Here is a 19,732-nt window from a genome sequence, read left to right on the forward strand (position 1 = left end):
GGCACGGCTGCGGCTGTGGGTCCCTCCATCTCCCACTCACGATGCCTGGGTTAGGGTTAAGGTTAGGGTTAGCCTGGCAAGGACCCCACATCCCCGCTGTGCCCTCCGCTTCCACACCGTTATCCCCATCCCCGCGCTTTCAGCCTTTGCGAGCGGGCTTCCGATCCTCGGATGTCCCCGGGGCGTTGCGCAGCGGCTGCGCCCATCCTTAGGGACGGCTCCAGGCGTGGGACGGTGTGACCTCACCGGCAGCGCCGCCGTGCCAACCCCTCCCCGACATCAGCACCGCAGCGCTGCCGCTCCGTCCCCCGGCTGCCGGCCCCCGGGAGCGGAGGCAGCGGCGTGTGCGCAGGGCTGAGCCGACAGCCGGCAGCCCGGCCCCCGGCCCGGCGTATAAATACGGGCGGCGAGCGGCGGAGAGCTCCTGGCAGCCACCATGAAGCGCCTCAACCTGCTGTGCTGCTGCGTGGCCTCGCTCCTGCTCCTCGGCACGGCAGGTACCCGAGGGGCTGTGGGTGCCTTATGGGGCTGTGGGTGCCCAGTTGGGGTTGTAGGTGCCTGAGAAGCTGTGAGTGTTTATGGGGCTCTGGGTGCCCAGTGGGTTTGTAGGTGCTCGTTGGGGCTGTTGGTGCTTTGTGAGGCTGTGGGTGCACGAGGGATTGGGGGCTCCTATAGGGCTTCATGTGCCCATGGAGTTCTGGGTGCCCAGCAGGGCTGGGGGTGTTGGGGGTGCTATGAGCGCCCATGGGGCTGCGGGTGCCCAGAGGGCTGTGGGTGGCTGGTGAGCCCAGCCTGACCCCAGGTGGGTGCCCCCAGCAGGATATGCTGGCACCCCCAAAACTTGTAGGGACATGAAGAACCGAGGCGGTGTGTGATCAGGAGTGGCTGGCAGGGACATAGGTTGGGGTCCCTGCTCTGCACTCGGTGTGAGCACAGGGGCTGTGCTGCAGCCGGGGTGCTGGGGGCAGCGTCACCCATGGGTGCTGGCACAGCTCGGTGCTGCCAGGCTGCAGCCCCTGCATGAGGACTGCAGGGCTCCAGGGCACCGAGCTCAGGACCTTCACCCGCCGAGGATCTGGCAGACGTTGGGGTAACCTCCAGACCCTGCTGCTCACCCGGTCCCGTGGCGTCCCCTGGGGCACCGCCGTTACCCTTGTTTGCCCTTGAGTTAATTTGGGCCGGTTCGCTGCCTGGCCGGGCTCAGGCAGCCGCGCTGCCGGGGGGCAGCTAAGTATGGAAACAGCCGTGTAAGGGGACACTGTGCTCCTGCGGCCGCCTGGCCCCCGCGGCCCCGCGGGCAGCACCCACAGCTGCTGCCTTCTTGCAGCCCCGCACCCCCGGCCCAGTGCACTTTTAGCCTTTTAAGGGCATCTTTGACCGTTCCGGTGAATAAAAGGGGTTTGGGGTGAGGGATGTGTACTGCTGGCAGCGGGGTGCCTCTGTGGATGGGGATGAGTGATGGAGGGGTCCTCTCTGGGCATGGCTGGTGGCCCTGCGAGGGTGTCTGGAGGACACGGTGACCAGCCTGGCTGGCGCTGGGCTCACCCTGGTGCTGTGGGGTGCAACGGCAGCTCCGTGGGACCGGTGGTCTGGTAGATGGGTTGGACAGAGCCGGGCTGGTGGATGTGCTCCCCGCTGACTGCCAGCTAACCCCGCAACCCCGGCTGCCGCTGCCATTTTGAAGGCTGTTACTTCACGCTGGTTTGGTGATGCCTGGGGCTGCTGGGGCCCTGTCACTGCTCCCAAGGGTGGGAAGGGCCCGTGGCCCACGTGGCCGGGCCTGGCAGAGCTCCCCGCCGTGGACCTTGCCCACCTCCAGCTGGGCAAGGAGCTGAGGGAAATCCTGGCACACTTGTGCCGTTCTGCAGTGAGTGCCGAGGGTGTTACGGGGCTGGCACAGAGCTCTGCCTGTGACAGCAAGCGTGGCCACCACCCCCGTGCCCTGGGACTCCCCATCCTGCCTCAGTCCAGAATGTGCCACCTTGGGGCAGGCTCTGTCACCACTTCCTTGTGGCATCTTGGGGTGATTCCCCATCACCCAGTGTGGAGCCTTGAGATGAAGCCCTCCTCAGAGGTGTTGTTTGGAAATATCTGTATGGAAAGTGTCATCTTGTGGTGGGTTCTGCCACCCTTGAGGTGCTCCCCACCTCTCAGGACATAGGACCCTGTCATGTTCCCCCTGCCTGGGACGTGTCACCTTGGGGTGAGCTCCTCCTCCACCACATCCTCATGGTGTCTCAGGGTGATCCCATCACCCAGGACATGTCACTTTGACATGGGCTCTCACTTCAGGGCAGGCCCCAGCTCTCAGGATGTGACTCCTTGAGGTGAGCTCCTCCACCTGCCACGTGTCACCACCCCAATGGTGACCCCCCCAGCTCTGCCATTCCAGGCACCCTCCACCTCCATCCCATCCAGCTGCCCTCCAGGGACACTGAGCTTCCCCAGAGCTGTGGGGTCACTGTACTCCAGCCAAGCATCAGCACAACTGTGGGCACCACTGCTGTTTGGTGCAGACACATGGAATGTGGGATGCCACAGCTCTCGGTCCTTTGTCCCACCTACATCCCTGTCACATCTCCTTGTACAGTAGAGATCCCGATCCCCACGGGTATCCTGACTCTCTTCCACATTATGGGCTGAGCAAAGCAAGGCAGATATTGGACACACTGGTGCGATGTGACTCCTGGTCCCACCAGACCCCACATCTGTGGGAGCACTCTTGGCATGCCATGCAGGTGACGTCCATCCAGGCAGGGTGGATGGACGTCAGGAAACCTCATGTCTCTGCTCGCAGACCTGCATGCTGCCTGCTGCACTGTGGGGTCCCAAATCCCGACCCAGGCAGTAGGTCTGAGGGTGAGCAAACTGCTCATAGAATTGTCCCATTCTTTGCATGGCAGTGGGTGCTGGCAGCTTGGCAGGGCTCTGCTGGGCTATTTTAAGCTGCAGGGACATTTCCCTTGTAAGTGATAGCCCGAGGAAGCTGGTGTGCTCGTGTGCTAGCAGGGGCTGGTGGAGAGGCTGGGGAGTCTCCGGGTGGGCACTCTGAGCCAGGCCGGGTGCTGGCACCCATAGAAAAAAGCCCTGGTTTAGGGACCCAGCTGAATTTGGCTTGTTGTCCCACTGCTGGGGCTCGGCGCCATCTGAACAATCCCGAAAGTTTAGGGATCATGTGGGGCAAGGCACCATCTGGCTCCAAAATCCAAGCTGTTCCTCGCTGGCTGCTCGCTTGCAGACCCCAATTTCCCATCTCGCTTCTTCCTTCACCACTTCCCTCATCTTTGTGCCATCTGCAAGCCAGCGGTCACAGGCTCAGGTTCTCCTCCAAGGCTCCAATAGGAACCCTGGGGTGAGCACCCCAGTGGGAAGCAATCAGAAAACCACCCCACAGAAACCATTCCCCATTTTTCCTCTCTATATTTAGCAAGCCCCGAGCCTGGTTTTAATCGTTGAGGTTTCCTTACCCTGCTTTCTTAATCAAAATATCATGCAGCCCTACCCCACTATTTATAGAAATCAACAGCCAATTTTCTTTTCCAGCTAAACTTGAAATCTCCTCCACAAACCAGGTCAAGTTAGCCTGACAAATCTGTTTCCTACGTCTCTGCTGTGATCCGCATAGATCAGACATCCCCTCCTGTGTGCAGGAAGCTTTCACACAGGGATTTCTCCTGCAAAACTGTTGGAAAAATGCCCCAGGGCTGCAGGGAGTGCATGGAGTGGGAAACAGGGCAGACTGGGCAGGGATGTTGCGTGACACAGGAGGTGCCTGCAGGGGGTCTGTGGTGTGGCCGCTGTCTCCTGGGGGAATCCCAGGAGGTGTTGGGTGGTTTCTGAGCCCAGCTACATTCCTGGCCCATTGCAGGACTTTGTCAGGACCGGGCACAGATTTTAGGTTCAGTGCGGCCTCACTTGTGCTCAATGAGAGGAGAGACAGGTGAGCGGCTTCCTTGGGTCTGCTAAAAATTCCCCACAAGGAAACACGTGCGTCTTTCTTTCATAGCACCAAGACGTTCCTCTAAGTGAATGAGTGCGTTTGACCAGAACATCTCTTTGACCAGGCCTCGTTAAAATAGTGATGGCAAGAAATACTGCTTTGGCAGTTGGGACCTGGCCTTGGCTTCCTTTCAACCCGTGCAGCTCCTCGTGCCCATGTCCCCCTGGGTAGTGCCATCGTCACTGCTGTCACTCCTACTGCCACCAGGATGGGCACGGCTCCCGGATCAGATGTGCACCCCGGGGTGTGGGACCCCCCTGAGCCCCACTGGCAATGCAGGGGGGAGAGCCACTCTAGTGGGAGATGGTGGCTGTCCCCTCTCTGGCTATTGGTACCCATTCTGGAGCTTTCCCTTGGGTTGGGTTCGCATGCCTTGAGGAGCAGAAGAGAAACCAGGCTGCCTTGGTTAATGCTGGCTTTTCCTCTTGGTTAATGTTGGCTTTTCGCTTTTCCCCACGGTGTAAAACGTGAGCGAGGAAGGGAGCCCCAGTGCTGAGCACAGGGCACTGGGGAAGGGCAAAGCCAGGGTTCGTGCATGGCCCTGCACCCCTAAGGGCATCTGGTTCTCCTGGGGCATTCTGCACCTCCCGGGGCACTCTCCCACTGCAGAACTGCTGATCCCCCCAAACAGCCGCTGTCAGAAATAACTCCCTGCATGCTGCTGGGGCTGAGATTCAGGCAGGGAAGAAGGCGTGCAAAAAGCCATCCCTGCAGCACCGCGCGCTGCCGTCCCCACGCTCGGGGCTCCTATTTCTGCTGGAGGGGGAGAATGTCCTTCCCAGGGCCACCTGTGCCCATCTGTCCCTCCTGGCTGTCTCCAGCCCTGATGCCATTCACAGAGGTAGACTCTCTCTGTTCATTCTGGCATTACTGCTCCATATAGTCCCATGCAAGGGTAAGGAAGGCACGGCAGCAGGAAGGGATGCGTGCATCATAGCTGTAGGATGGTGGAACCGTCCCCATGCTTCCCATGTTGGCTGTTGTGGCAGCAGCACCGGTGTCCCATATCCCACTGGTGGATTTCCATTGCGGTTGTGCCATGACTTGCTGTCACAGCAGAGGACGGGGTTGCTGTGTTCCCAGTCAGGGACCAAGGGTTCTGAAAGTGAGTGGTTCGAGGTGTTCTCTTCCACGCTGCTTGGCATAATGCAGGGTATGAACAAGGGGAGCCTTGATGTCACCTTGCAACAGGTTTGCACATCACTGCTGTCCCTCTCCATCCTGGGGTGCACGGGGCTGCAGACAGACCCTGGCTGAGGGTGTCACCCTTGGTCAAAGGGCCAGGGATGAGCGAGTGGGTGCCTGAGAGTGAGGGTCCGGTGCTGCCCCTGCCCTGCTGAGCTGCTGCTGACCCCACTATACAGTTGCTGGATGTATTTTTAGCCCGCAGAGGATGGGAGAAGGGTGTTAAGCCCGTAACCTTCGGCCCATTTAGCCACCCGGTGCTCACCAGCCGGCCATCTGCAGATCAGCACAATTTGCCTTGCGATGGATTTGGAGACCATGTAGGGGAAACAGGAGTGAGAAGGAGAGGGAGAGGGGCTTTATGTAATTCCATGAAGGTCACGGGAAATGAAGCCCATGGCAGGGAATATCCCAGTGTGAGAGCATGGAGAACATTTCCTTTCTCCCTGTGCCCTGTATGTGGCCCACAGTTGGGCACAGGGGATGCAGCATGTCACTGCCCAGGGGACACATCTGTCCTCTGCATCCACTCAAAAGGGACACGTAGGGATCCCCAGTGAGCTCTCCTTTGCATACTCTCGCCCAGCCTCTCCTCACCAGCCCTGACCCTCCCCAAACACCTGCCCTGGAAGCAGCACTTCCCTCTCAGCCCTTTGGCTCATTGGTTATTTTGGGGCCACGCTGAGAATATCCCTGTCCTCATCTGCCATGGGGACCCTTGGGGTGCAGTGAGCAGAGCACGCCTCACCCAGCTCTCCCCTTTGGGTGGCTTGGAGGGTGGTTTAACACCCATGCCATCGTGCTGCCAAAGCAGTGGGTGTCATGGCAAGCAGGGTCCTGTGGGTCCCTGGCGCAGCACAGAGGTGTGGGATGCCACGTGCAAGGCTACAAGAGAGGGCTGGCTCCATGCTGTGTGCAATGCTTGAGCTGCTGGCTGTGACCACAGCCCGGGCAGCGGTGGCCTTGCTCCCGGTTGGCATCTGCTTGCCAGCTGGAGTACAAAGGCATTATTTTCCTCTGAAACACTTCCCTGGTATGCAGGCACTCGAGTTTTCAGGGGATTATTTAGACGAGCAGCAACTGTTTGTAACGGAGACAGTATAGCTGTTGATATTTTATTTTTGGCATCCGTTGACTAATGTTAAATTGCAGTCAGAGGCCTATGGAAAATACAGATGCCTGCTCCCGGCCCGCAGAACAAATTCATTGTGTTCCAGCCAGTTGCACGGAGTGGCAAATGTTTTCCTAATGAAGGGACGTGCACAATAAATAGCTCCATGCCCGCCACGGGGTCAGGCCCTGCACTGGAAAGGCAGAGCCCACCGTGCTGTGCAGGGCTGGGGAGGACCCTTCTGCCTGCCAAGCACCCCTGGCCTCTTGCTCCCAGCTTTCAGAGCTCCCCACACAGCTGGGTCCTCTCTCAGAGCCGCTTCACCACCCCATAGAGCTTCTGCAGCACCCCACAGGCTGCACGGCCATGGGTGGCTGTGGTGTGCAGCCGTGGGGACACGTCCCCTATCCAGGCAGCATCAGCGCTTCCACCCGCAGACGCCTCTTTGTGCCCAGCTTCTTGCTATGGCCAGGACAGCGAGCCAGAGCCAGAGATGCTTTAGCAGGAGTTAAAATCTTGGTGATGGCATCCAAGCCTTCTCTTGTCCCCCATGGCCATGGGCAGGCGTGGGTGAGACTGACCGAGCTGTTCTCATCGTTTAGATGAAGATGTCGGCCATGCCACCCAACGCCCCTTGTCTGCTGCACAGCCCTATGGGGAGGAGATGGCCGTCAGTGGCAGCCCCAAGGAGGAGGATGATGGTGGAGCTGCCAACACCTCTGTGCTCAGAACCACAGAGGGAGGTGGCGAGAGGGTTGAAGAGATGAAGGGAGGCCTGAGCGAGGCTGCAGGGCAGGGCCAGGAGGGGCCTGATGGGTCATCAGGGAAGGACGCCACGTTGGGCAGCCCTGGAGCAGAGGGAGAGGCCGCCCCAGAGCATGGAACACAACATGGCGGCCAGGAGGAGGAGGAGGAGGCCGACACCAAGGAAGTGGCCTCAGAGGAAAAGGAGCCAAGAGTGTCTGCTCCCGAGGGAGGAGAGGAAGAGGATGAGCAGAGCTCAGAGGAAGATGACGAGCAGGGGGAGTCTGAGGAAGATGAAGGCAAAGCAGAGTCAGAGGAGGAGGGAAAGTCTGCAGAGGAGGGAGAGTCTGAGGAGGATGGTGCCAGTCCAGAGAGGCTGGAAGATGGAGCTGAAGGGACTGACACAGAAGAGACATTAGGGGAAAAAAGCCATGGCAAGGCAGCAGCCAGCCATGAGGGAGAGCAGAGGAATGGCCCTGCCAGCTGCCATCACCCACCCTGTGGGGACGTGGAGCCTGGCTCTGGCAGCAGCAGCCCAGCAGCAGCAGAAGACCCATCTAGAGAAGTGGAAGAAGCAGCAGCAACAGAAGACCCACCAACAGCTGTCAAAATCCCACCAGCAGCCCTGGAGAACCCTCCAACAGCAGAAGACCCTCCAACAGCAGAAGACCCACCGGCAGCAGTGGGAGACCCCCCGGCAGACAAGGCACCATTAGCAGAAATGGAGAGCCCAGCCAGTGCCCGCCCCGCTGCCGCTGAGCCCCGGCGCAGCCAGATAGGTTGGAGTCTTTTTCTCTCCGTGTGCTGTAACATAGCGAGCAGAGGGCGTCGAGAGTGACCTGCTATCAAACCTGGCGGAGCTGAGCTTGGCACATTAAACTGCGCCTAATGCATGGCCCTCTCCTAATGCTTGTGCTTCCTGTCCTGCCCTTAACCTGCACGGGTGGGCGGCCGTGCCGTGGGCAGCGATGGCGAGGTGGGAGCCTGCAGACGTCGGCGCTCGTTGCGGTGATACCGAGGTTGGCCGACATTTCCCTCACTGCACTTTAAGCCCATGACTTCTCTTCTCATCTGCAGACACATATAAGAATCTTTCTTCCCTCCAATCCCTTTCAGCAGCTGCAAAGCTGTTAGAGGACATTTATCAGCCCGCAGAGCTCACTCACCCGGCTCTCTTGGCACACAGGCAGGACGCTGCCCAGGCTGGTGGGCCCCGCGTCCATCAGCCACTGGCCCTCAGCCCTTGCCTTGTAGGGAAGATGTAAAGAGCTAATTCAGACTGCTGAGCTGCTGAAGCGTTGCCCTGGCCGTGGGCAGGGTGTGTCCAATCAGCCAAAGGCAGCTAGCTCAGGAAAAGTGATCCCCCCTGCCATGTTTTACTAGAAATGCTTGCGGACTTTGGCCCCGTAGGTAAGGCAGCAACCTTTGGACCCAGCTGATTCTTTTTTGCTTCCTTCTGTAACATCCAAGCTCAAAAAGTTTACATTTGTGCCGAGAGGAAAACCCAGTTTGGTCTCGGTGGCTGTACTTGGCAAGTCAAAAGGTCCTCCTCAGCACCCCAGCCTGAGGCTCAGCGTGGGGCTTGGTGCTGCCCCCATAGCCCAGCCCTTGGGGCCCTTGGTGTACCGGCTCTGCTAGCACATTCAGACTGGGGACACCTCTGTCCCCCTTCATGGGGACACTGGGGAGCGAGCCCAGAGCCACCTCCTGCCACACGTTGCTGAGTCAAGGAGGCAGGGACAGCATGTGCCCATGGAGGGCTGCAGCCTGGCAGGACGCAGAGGTGGAGAAGCAGGAGAGAACCTTGCAAGCCTTCCCACCTCCAGCTCGACGTGTGATTTTTGAGGAGTGGACAGGGAGAGAGGCAGAGCACAGTGCCCAAAGCCGAGGGGAGCTGCAGCTGTCGGGGAGCAGCGGGTTGGGCAGGGGCCCCGCGGGCAGCAGGTGCCGCAGTTCCCACCCAGCACTCCCAGCACCCGAGAGCCCCTTCCAGGCACGTCCTTCGCATTCCCCATGGGCGCCGGCCCTCGCCTCTCCCTCACCGCCCCTCCTCGGAGCAGAGCAGTTGCCCACAGCACTTCCCCTGGAGGCTCTGACCAAACCCCTTAGGAGCATTTGCGGAACACAAACCAAGCGGTGTGCCGAAGCTGTGGGTGCCGGGCAGGGTGGGCTCAGGATGTGCGTGCTCCCCAGCAGCCTCTCCCCAGCACAGCTTGTGTGAGCGCCCGCACTGCCCCTCGCCATCAGCCCCCACCATAACAGTTCTCTCTGTCTTTCCCTCCAGAAGAGGTTGAGGATGCCAGCGAGCCCACCAAGCGCGACCGGTCCCACCTGGAGAACACCCTCAAGCTGAACGAAGACAAACCTGCAGATGACTTCTCAGGTGAGAGGACCCACGTTGACATACGAGGGCACACAGAGACATTCAGCTAGGGGGCTGGTAACTGGTGTATTGGCCCAAGGCAGCCACGCTGCTCCCTGCTGCTCAGAGAAGCTTGGGGCAACTTGTAATAAAAGGTTTTGATTTTTGTTCTGATTATGAATTGTGGTTTATTCTTATCAGGCTTGCTTCTGCTGGTCCCTTTGCCAGTGAAAACTAGAAAGGGAGTGATAACTGTCTGGGAAATGCCTGCCACCAGGTCCCTGGGCACCGTAGTGGAAGGCTTTGGGGATTACGAGTGTTAAGTGCTAAACAGCATTAACGAGGGAGGTTCCTGCATCACATGTTGGCAAGAGCAGCACAAATATCAGCAGGGTAGGGGCTTCAAGATGCGTGACTTGGATCATTTTGCACAGGATTTCAAGTGTGAGATGCGTCACTTTATTTACAGCTGAGTCATCCTCAAGGTCTGCGGGGAATGTCCAGCATCTTACCTAGAAGGGATGCGAAGGGGTGGATGGGGTTTGCCTGTCACCAGTGTGCATGCTTTTGCTCCTCCAGGAGTACTGCAGCGGCTGAGGAAGATCTACCACTCCTCCATCAAGCCCCTGGAGCAGTCCTACAGATACAATGAGCTGAGGCAGCATGAGATCACAGGTAATGCTGTGGGCACCCAGGTCTCTGGCACCATCAGGTCATTGATGCATTCAGACAGCAGCACACAGAGCAGGTCATGGAAAGGCTCGGGTGGCTTGGCTTCCTCTACAGCTCCCCAAGAAGGCCACGAGCATGCTGGGCTTGGAGGACATGCCCTAGTGAACCCAGCACCCAGAGGCAGGCATTCCTGCTTCTGCCTTAGCTCATCTGCTGTCAGGACCATCTGTGTAGGCTGAACATTGAACTCTGCCTACTTTGGGTCCTCCACCTGCTCAACATCAATGCTCTGTACCCATGCCAAGCAGAGATCATGGCCCAGTGAGACAGGCTTGGCAAGGAAGCTTAGGACCTCTCAAGGCTGGGATTGAGCCTCCTGGTGGTGGCTGGAGCTGGCATCCTTCCTGCTCCATATGGGACACAGCCACGTGGGCTGGGTATCCCTCAAGCTCAAGCCTTCTTTTATCCTGGGAGTTAGAGTTTCCACCCCTTGGCAACTACAGGCACTTTGGATCAGGTGAGCAGGTCCCTGCGGCTACGGACATTGGCTTGGGCTGAGCCCCAGTGGTAAACGTGTCCCTCCAGAAGAGGCAAGTGCAGCTCCAGCCCCAGGATGCTCACAGATCTGGAGGCTCTTCTGACCCATTTGATGTGAACAACCACAGGCTGACATTGGCTCTGGTGATCCTGAGGACATTGTCCAGACAAGTGGTTCCAGCCCAGTCCGAGGCCCCAGTGCACTGAGGTGAAACCTCTGCTGAAGCCCTGTCCTGAGCTGGGGTCACGTATTCCCATGCCTTGGAAATGGCCCTGACCTTCCTTCCAAGCTTTATGGGTCCCATGCCTGTATGGGCAAACCCATGGGATACATCCCCTGATAGCAGAACCTCTGTTTTACAGGGGACCCCACTATAGCCCAGATGCCACTCTTAGGCCAGTGTCAGACCTCTGGCCTTTTGTAGGAAGGCCAGCACATCTGCCAACCCAGTAGAGAGGCAGGAGCAAGAACAGGATACCCATGGGGGACAGCAGGATGGGGAGGGAACAGGGCTGTAGAGCCCTCAGTAACAGCCCTGCTCCCACACCCTGGCACCGGCTACCATTCACCCATGGGTTTTGTGGGGTGGGTGGGTATAGGGCTCATACAACATGAGGCGTGCACTGCTGCTCTTGCAGCCAGCTCTGTGTCGCTGCCTTTGTGCTGCCTGGGCCTGCCTCACACTGCTTGCCACGTGGGAGGGCAGCTTGGGGGTCACAGCAACCAGCACCTGCTGCCAGCTCACTGTGGGGCACTGCATTTAGGAGATGGCTGGAGGTGGTGGGTTCTCAGCCTCCTACCCTGCCTTTGCTGCTCACCTCCAGAAGATGCAGCCTCCAGCTCTCAGTGTACAGGTTGCTTCCTCGCTCAGGACATCCCAGTGTGCCCTAGAGCCATCCTATGGCTAAGCAGGCACCTCTCTGCTCCTTTCTGGGACGGCACTGACAGCCCCTGCTAAGGGCCCCTGGGACCCACCAAACCTCACGCTTTATAAGCCAGTGCCCCTCTCAAACCCAGCAGGTCTCATCAGGGCAGCTTCTGGTGCTCTTCAACAGCCTTATCTCACCCCACCGCTCCATAGCCTGTTCCTTCTCCCCATGAGGAACAACCCCCAGTGCATCCTGCAGGCTGACAGGTGCCCTGGGTGGATCTCTCACCATGCACTGCTGCACAGGTATGACCAAAGCCTGGACCAAACCAGAACCTGGAGTCAGAGCTTCCTAGCACAGGGACACCACCAGGCCTGCAGCCCCCAGCTCAGCCAGGTGCAGCTATAAGAGCCCTCCCTCTATCAGAGCTGCTTGTTCTAACCCCCAAACAACCCCAGCTGTTTGCCTTTTATAACCATTCATACAGCTTTTCCCAACCCCTCATTAACAGTGTAATTAGAGTAGCCTGCAGATAAATTGGAGGGTTGGCTGAGGGAGTCCTCTTGGATTTGTAAGATGGGTGAGGATGAAGATGAGCCTTCTGAGCTCCTTCTGTTGTGTGGTGAGGTAAGCCCTAGTACTGCCTATCATCTAAAGGGGGTTCTGGCATTAGGGTGGGGAGTCCCTGTGAACCAGATGCCCTGAGCTACCCTGCAGGGAATCCCCTGTAGCGTAGAGGGGGTATAGAGCTGCAGGCTGAGTTGGCTGGGAAGAGCAGGACAGCTGGGTGAGCAGTAGGGCAACAGTGTCATGGAATATGCCTGACCTTTAGAAGTGTAAGCCAATATAGAGGGGTGCTGCCACACTCTCCTCCACCCCTCCATTACACGGCAGTCCTCCATTTTGTCTGCTTTCTTCTAGCTTTGCTCCTTATTGGCCTCAGTGAGGGTCTCCCTGCTGCGGTACTGAGTAAATGTTACCTGTCCTAAGGGACCCACAGTAGGCACCGTGAGCCTGGCTGAGATGTGTTGGGGTCTGAGCACATCCTGGAGCATTCGCCCGCCCCGTGCTCACAGCAGGGACATTCCATCCCATCCCCAGCCCGGTGCAGGCTGTCTCTGCTCTGTCATTACACTTATGTGCTGGTTCTGCTTGTGTGCTTGGTGACGGCTGGGCTGCTGTGCCATGCCTACTCCTGGCCGAGCTTGCAGCCCGGTGATGGGCAGCTTGCTGGGGGCCGTGGTGCGCTCCAGAGACCCGGACTGCTGTGTGTGTGCCAGGCAACACGCCTGTGTGGGGAACGGCCGGCAGCTGCCATCGCCAGGGATGGATGCACTTGCACTGCCACGTGGCTGGGGCACATGTCTGGGCTGCTGGTTGTCCTGATCGTGGCTTGTACAGCTCCGCTGGCTTGGTGAGCGCTGCCAGGGAAGGCAGCAGCTGAGCGGGGCAGGTTTGGGAGCAGCGCATCGCTGGTGTGGCAGTGCTGCCTGTGTGCAGGGCAGGCTGGGTTTGGAGTCTCGTCCTGGTAGCTGCGGGTCTCGTTGCTCACGAATTGTAACTCCTTCTTTCCTGCTGGAAACGTGGCCGTCTGCTGGCTTGTCCCACCCACGAGAAGGCCAGGGCCGCTCTTCAGCTCCCTCTCCGGCCCGGGCCAGACCCAGGCAGCCGCATCCCTTCTTCGACTCACGGTACCTTTTCTCTCTCCCCGTGTCCCCTGCTAACAGCTTACCCCGGACGCACCCTGGGCTCCTCTGCCACAGGTTGGTATCGCTGCCCGTCCCCTGCATGCTGCCAGCGCTGCCTGAGCTCCTCAGCAGCCTTTCCCCTTCCCTCACCCCAGCAGAGCCGTGGTTCAGCCGCAATCTGTCCCACATCACCCAGCACAGAGCTCAGCAGCACCACGCTGCCCGCAGCGCTCCTCATCTCCCCTGGGCTTTTAAAACCTTTCCCTCTTGCGTAAACCTCAGGAAGGCGTGAGCTCCCCGATGCACGACCCAAAGGCTTTTGCGGTGGACCTGCGGGTCCATCTCACACCCGTGGGTCAGAGCAGAGAGCCCGCCCTGCGGGGTGATCTCCTCCCACCCTCGGCCCCGCTACGTGCACAAACTTCCCCGAATGCCTCCCCTTGATCCCCCCTGGCTGCAGTTTAAGCCGATGACCCGGCAGCAGCTGTCCCAGTAACACCGCCCGGCCCCTGCGCGGCGGCCGCAGCCCTCCCGAGAGCTGGTGCTGCCCGCTGGCCAGTGCCGTGCCCAGCTGAGCCGCCCGGACCCCGGCAGGAACGCCCGCAGGAGCGGGGCTGGGAGGGAGGCTAAGAAGCGCTGCCCTCCCCCTGCGTCTGTGCTGCAACGTACTGCGGCAAAACGACAAGGAAATCCCACCTCGTGCCCTACCCACAGCCCCTGCCCAAAAAGGCTCCTCCGTACCACGGCAGAGCCCCGGTGCAGCCCAGGGGCTGCTGGCTCACTGTGATGCCAGCGTGCAGGCAGTGGGGAGCAGTGCAGGTATAAACAGCATGTCAGATAGCTGCGTTCGCTGCGTCTCACTGCAGGCACACATGCGTACGCGCTGCTGTGGGTGTGCACACGTGGGGGTGAATGCATGACATGGAGGTGAGAATCCACGTGTGGCTTTCCCTGCATCCTTGGGTACGTGTGTCACGCGCAGACCCGTGGCTGCTGTGGGTTCACGTGTGCTGTTCCTGCCCTGGAGGAGGGACTGGTGGTGTCTGGGCACAGGGGTGGTTGGCAGGGAGTGATGCTGGGAGAGCCTGCCCAGGGGGTTGAACCCACCCGGTTTGAGGGCAGGCACTTGGGGCAACCTGAGCGAGGAGAGGAGGGAGGCTTTGTCCTTCTGCTTTACCTTGGGAAGGGTCATCCTTGCCCCACAGGCTGAGCCATCCCTCTGTCTGGCTGAAGAGTGAGGAGAGGGGATCCCAGCCCCAGAGCATCAGGGCTGCCTCCTGAGGGCATTCTGGCCTTGGAAGCAGCACAGAACTTCCCAAAAAGCCACTGCTGTAGAAAATGGTCCCTCCATAACAGAGAGAAGCAGTTCTCTGCACTCCTCTTTAGGGCAGTAGCCCTTCCAGGGGCAACAGTGCTCCAGGACGTGGGCTAAGGGCAAGCACAGTCCCTGCAAAGGGTCCCTGGCTCTGTTCACTGGGTGCTTTGTGGTTCTCAGCATGCTTTGTGCTCCAGAAACCTATCGGTTTAGAGAAGTGGTTACTGTGTTTTAAGCAAAGCCGTGGATGAAAAGCAGAGGGCTACAAGGATTCCCCCACTTGCATGCAGGGCTTGATCACCTACCGGTGTGAGGTCTGCAGAAGTCACCAGGATGAGTTGCAATGAGCTGAGACGAGTGGCAGAGTTCAGTGTGAGCTGGGCTGGGAGCGAGCAGCCACTTGGTGGCTGGAGAGAGCCGCACGGCGGAGCTGCTGTCATCATGTGCAGGAGCTGGCAGCTGCCCGAGCCCTTTTTTCCCTGGCAGCCCCTTCAAGGTGATAGCAAACCCGTACGGGAGGGGCAGAGTGGGGGACAGGCCAGCACCAGCGTGGTGGGACACACACTTCGCTCTCTGTTCCCATGTCCAGGGAGGCAGCAAGGACAGACTGTTCATGAGGTGACATTTTCCAGGCCCGGCAGCTTCCAAAAGCAAAGCAGGAGAGGGGTTGGGTGACCTGCAGAGGGGCTGCCTGACTTGGCACAGCCCTTGCCTCCCTGGCATATGAGGATGGCACCTGGAGGAACCCTGTGGTCCGTGCATGGAGCTGGAGCTTGCCGGCTCCAGCCTGCGTGTAGCCGCACCTGGCCAGGAACCTGTTATGAAAGAGCACGTGGGGACCCGCCTCAAAACTTTGGCACAACATCACAGGGGATAATCACAATAATAATCCGAAACCCAATTAAAGCCAGCAAGCAAACAGAGGAGCAGCGATACAGCGGCACAGAGGAATAATTAATAAGAAAAGCCCGAGGTTTCAACACTTGTTTTTATCCCTCATGGGAACAGAAAGTCAGATCCCAAATGTTCCAGGGAGGCAGAAGTGGGCAGGCTGTGTGTTTGCTGGCAGAGAAAGGCAGCAGGGCTGGTTCTGACTGCCCCAGGTTGGGGCTGTGACCCCACTGCAGGGCTCTGGCTGGCGCAGCCTCATGGAACAAGCAGGGCTCAGGGCCAGTCCTGCTGGTCCTACTGTGGATGCCTTGTCCTGGGCAAGGGGTAAGTCGCATAGCCACAGGCTGTGCCCCATGGAGAGACATCCCCAGCCGGTTCCTTTTCTCCAGTGGCGCTGGGGGTGCTGTTGGATGAATTGGGTGCCAAGCTGCCAAGCAGTGTCCTCTACCACCGTTGGAAGTGAGAGCTCATCATCATGTTGGCTTTGGGGCTCCCTTGATGTGGAGATGGTTGCTCTGCCTGCTGGTGCGGTTCCTTGCTCCTGTCTGGGTGGCAGCACGGAGCAGTGTGGTCCCTGGAAATGAAGAGGGTATGGGGAAGGTTGCCAGAAATGGGAGCTCACCCTTCTATTTTCACTTCCATTTCTGTCCTGATTTGGGCTTGCAGCACGTTCCCTGGACACAGCCTGCAGGCTGGCACCACAGGGGCTTGGTGGGGCTGGGCAGCATGGGCTGATGGTAGCAGTCAGTCCCAGCACCCTGGAGCAGGGGTTGGTCGTAGGCAGATATCACATGTGGGAACAGGTCCTCATGGGCCCCATGGCAGCCTTCATCTGTGCTCTCTGAGCCTCCCAGCAAGCTGCAGGATTGAATGGGGACCGTGGTTATTTCTCCTCTCATCTTTCCCAGGCACAGAACAGGGCTGTTAGTTGAGCTTGCCTTCCCTGTGCTGGGCTGGAGCCCTGCACCCTTCAAACACCCCAGCTCCATTGCACAAGGCATCCACCTGACTGCAGCATGGCTACATCCCTTGCATGTCCGGTGCTTTGTGACACCTGCTCTCCAAAACTACTCCTGCAGCTTTGTGCTCACTCCAACTGAACTCAAACTGAAGCGAGACCATAACAAAAGGACCTTCCAGCTGTTCTATAGCATGAGGGCCAAAGCTTGGAGCAGGGCAGACAGGCTTTGATCTCACTGCAGTGCCAGCACGGAGCTCACTGGGCAGTGCCACGGCTCAGTGTGACCAAGCAGTGGCAGCGGTGCTGGGAGAGCAGACGGCTCCCCAAGTGCTTCATCGCCGTGCTGCTCAGATGGGATGCTCATTACAGCAGGGAATGCACGGCGCACAGCAGCCACAGCCATTGTTTCTTCACTTCCTCTTGTTATTTCCCCTCTCTGCAGATGGGGAGATCACTTCCAAGCCGATGGTGTTATTCCTGGGACCGTGGAGCGTTGGCAAATCCTCCATGATAAACTACCTCCTCGGGCTGGATGACACTCCCTACCAGCTCTACACAGGTACCTCGCTCACTGCAGCCCTCCACCCTGAGGGTGGGTGCAGTCATAGCAAGGGCACCTCGCCATCTTCTCCCCATCCTTCCCCACCAGGAGCCAATGCACTCAGCTTCCCAAGAGAAAAGCCCTTCCCAATCATCTCTGCTCCCACCCATGTCAACTTGTACCATGGGAGCTGAGTAGAAAGTGCTTCTCCAGGGCACCCTTCTCAGCCACGCCACCTCCAGAAGGACCTGTCCCTGCAGAAAACAGCCCTGTTGTAATGTTCCCCAGAGCTTTGGCAACAATGTCATGGCCCCAATTCCCGTGTTCCTCCAGCATCTCTTGTCAAGCAAGGGATGCTTCCAAGATCCCCACCTCGTCCTGGGCCTGCAATGTCCAGGGCCTGGCATGGGTTTCACATCTCTGCTGCTCCTCTTGTGCTGAACAGGGGCAGAACCCACCACCTCTGAATTCACTGTCATCATGCACGGCCCCAAGCTGAAGACCATCGAGGGCATCGTGATGGCTGCTGACAGCGCACGCTCCTTCTCTCCCCTGGAGAAGTTTGGGCAGAACTTCTTGGAGAAGCTGATTGGAATAGAGGTGCCCCACAAGCTCCTGGAGCGAGTCACCTTTGTGGACACACCAGGCATCATTGAAAACCGCAAGCAGCAAGAACGAGGTAGGGGTGTTCTGCCTTCACCTAAAGGGCTCCAGGAAGGATGCTGTTATATGTTGGGTAGCCTAGATGTCTGACACACTGAGGAAAAGCCCTAGGCTACAGCAGGGATCTGTTCCTACACCGTGGGGGCTGGAGAAGTCAGTCTGCCCATGGGTCCATCCAGGGATGGGGCACCCTCACTTCTCTGGAAAGCCTGTGCCAGAGCTTCACTGCCCTCTGAATAAAGAATTTCCACCAACATCTGACCTAAATTTCACCTCCTTTAGTTAAAAGCCATTCCTTCCATCCTGTCACTATCAGATTGTTAAAAAATTGGTCTAGATCATTTTTATAATGACCTCCCTTGAGGTACTGGAAATCCACTACGAGGTCTCCCTGGAGAGAAAGGCTTGGAGAGGTGAGGCTGAGGGAGGCACACAGGCTCAGACACGGGAATGAGCTTTCCTGCCAAGAAGCTCTGAAGTGTTTTAGCACTTATGAAACAGTTTCTGTGCTGCATGAGAGGTCTTCTGTGCCTCACGCCTTGTCTAAGCCAGACAGGGTGTGAGACAGCAAGCCCAAGGTTTATCTATCCCCTAATCAGAAGGGACTCCCCCCTGCTGGCCATTTCTGCTGGATTTCTCTTTCCTCTCCCCAAGGTTACCCGTTCAACGATGTGTGCCAGTGGTTCATCGACAGAGCTGATCTCATCTTTGTTGTCTTTGACCCTACGAAGCTGGACGTGGGCCTGGAGCTGGAGATGCTGTTTCGCCAGCTGAAGGGCCGCGAGTCTCAGATCCGAATCATCCTGAACAAAGCCGACAGCCTGGCTACCCAGGAGCTTATGAGGGTCTACGGAGCCTTGTTCTGGAGCCTGGCTCCTCTGATCAACGTCACGGAGCCTCCCAGGGTGTACGTCAGCTCCTTCTGGCCCCACGAGTACCACCCGGATACCCACAAAGACCTGTTCCTCAAAGAAGAGATATCGCTCCTGGAAGATCTCAACCAGGTGATTGAGAACAGGATGGAAAATAAGATTGCCTTCATACGCCAACACGCCATCCGGGTGCGCATCCACGCCCTGTTGGTCGATCGCTATCTGCAGACCTACAAGGACAAAATGACCTTCTTTAGCGATGGAGAACTGGTGTTCAGAGACATTGTGGAAGATCCTGACAAGTTCTTTATTTTTAAGTCCATTCTGGCGAAGACCAACGTCAGCAAATTCGACCTCCCCAACCGCGAGGCTTACAAGGACTTCTTTGGCATCAACCCCATCACTGGTTTTAAGCTGCTGTCTCAGCAGTGTTCCTACATGGGAGGGTGCTACTTAGAGAAGATCGAGAAGGCCATCACTCGTGAGCTTCCCGATCTGCTGGGAAGCATTGGCTTGGGGAAGAAGCCCAACGTTCTCTCCTGCGACGTCACCGGCTGTGGCGAAACCCCAAAGAATCGCTACAAGAAACCATAAGGTGTTCAGTACCATAACCATCCTCGTGTTCCTACCGGTGAATGAGCTTATGTCTTATCTGTCCAAGAAGCCATGGTTTGTTAACCCTTTGAGTGCCACACTGGCAAAGGCTACTGTATGATGAGGACTTTGAGTCATTGACATCAATGGCAGGGGAAGATGGGTGGGCATAAGAAAGAGAATAAAAACTGTGAATTCCTGACATTTTATCTTTGTTCTTTTGCGTAGAAGGCAATGTTTAGGCTGTAAGTATGAGAAATGTGTGGTGAGATAGAACTGTAGATGCTTCTTCACTGGTGCCGAGATGGGCGAACAGGAGTTTCAACCTCTGCAGATGTGAAGCTGGCAGGGAGCAAGAATGAGGGCACGACGTGAGAGCACAGCGGTGACACAGAAAGCGGGGGCACCAGCAGGAGCCCTGGGGCACTGCACAAACATCCTGCAAATATTGACCCTGGTTTTCCTTCCAAGACTTTTAGGTTGCCTGGTGGAGTTCTCCTTTCATGTAACAGCTGAGCTTAACTTGATTCTGCAGCCTTCACTGGATGTGAGCCATACGAAGGGATTCGGTCCCCCCTGCTGGGTGTTTGCAGGGGCATTTGTGTCTCCAGACGGGTTGTCGTGATGAGATTTGCAAGTCCATGTCACAGCAAGGAGTGGTCTGAAAAGGAGCTGCTGGAAACAGCCTAGTTGTGCTGGGGGAACAGGGACGGCACCCCAAATCAC

The 19,732-nt window shown here is 57.9% G+C and overlaps 1 protein-coding gene across 3 annotated transcripts; it reads left to right on the top strand.

Annotated features, from left to right (window-relative positions):
* Positions 1-436: 436 nt before the first annotated feature.
* Positions 437-19,155, top strand: SRL (sarcalumenin; the record flags this gene model as incomplete). 3 transcript variants are annotated; one of them, XM_079542795.1, is made up of 7 exons in its annotated part: positions 437-497; positions 6,899-7,819; positions 9,325-9,423; positions 9,982-10,077; positions 16,779-16,895; positions 17,323-17,556; positions 18,195-19,155. In XM_079542795.1, the coding sequence occupies 7 exons, from the start codon at positions 437-439 to the stop codon at positions 19,004-19,006; spliced, it is 2,340 nt and encodes a 779-aa protein (XP_079398921.1). In that variant the 3' UTR covers positions 19,007-19,155. The 3 variants fall into 3 exon arrangements, with proteins under 3 accessions (XP_079398921.1, XP_079398922.1, XP_079398923.1); XM_079542796.1 differs by lacking the exon at positions 6,899-7,819 and adding an exon at positions 13,209-13,244; XM_079542797.1 differs by lacking the exon at positions 6,899-7,819.
* Between the last annotated feature and the right edge of the window lie 577 nt (positions 19,156-19,732).

This window comes from Tetrao urogallus (genome assembly GCF_951394365.1).
Source record: "Tetrao urogallus genome assembly, chromosome: 15".
In the NCBI taxonomy this organism is placed as follows: domain Eukaryota; kingdom Metazoa; phylum Chordata; class Aves; order Galliformes; family Phasianidae; genus Tetrao; species Tetrao urogallus.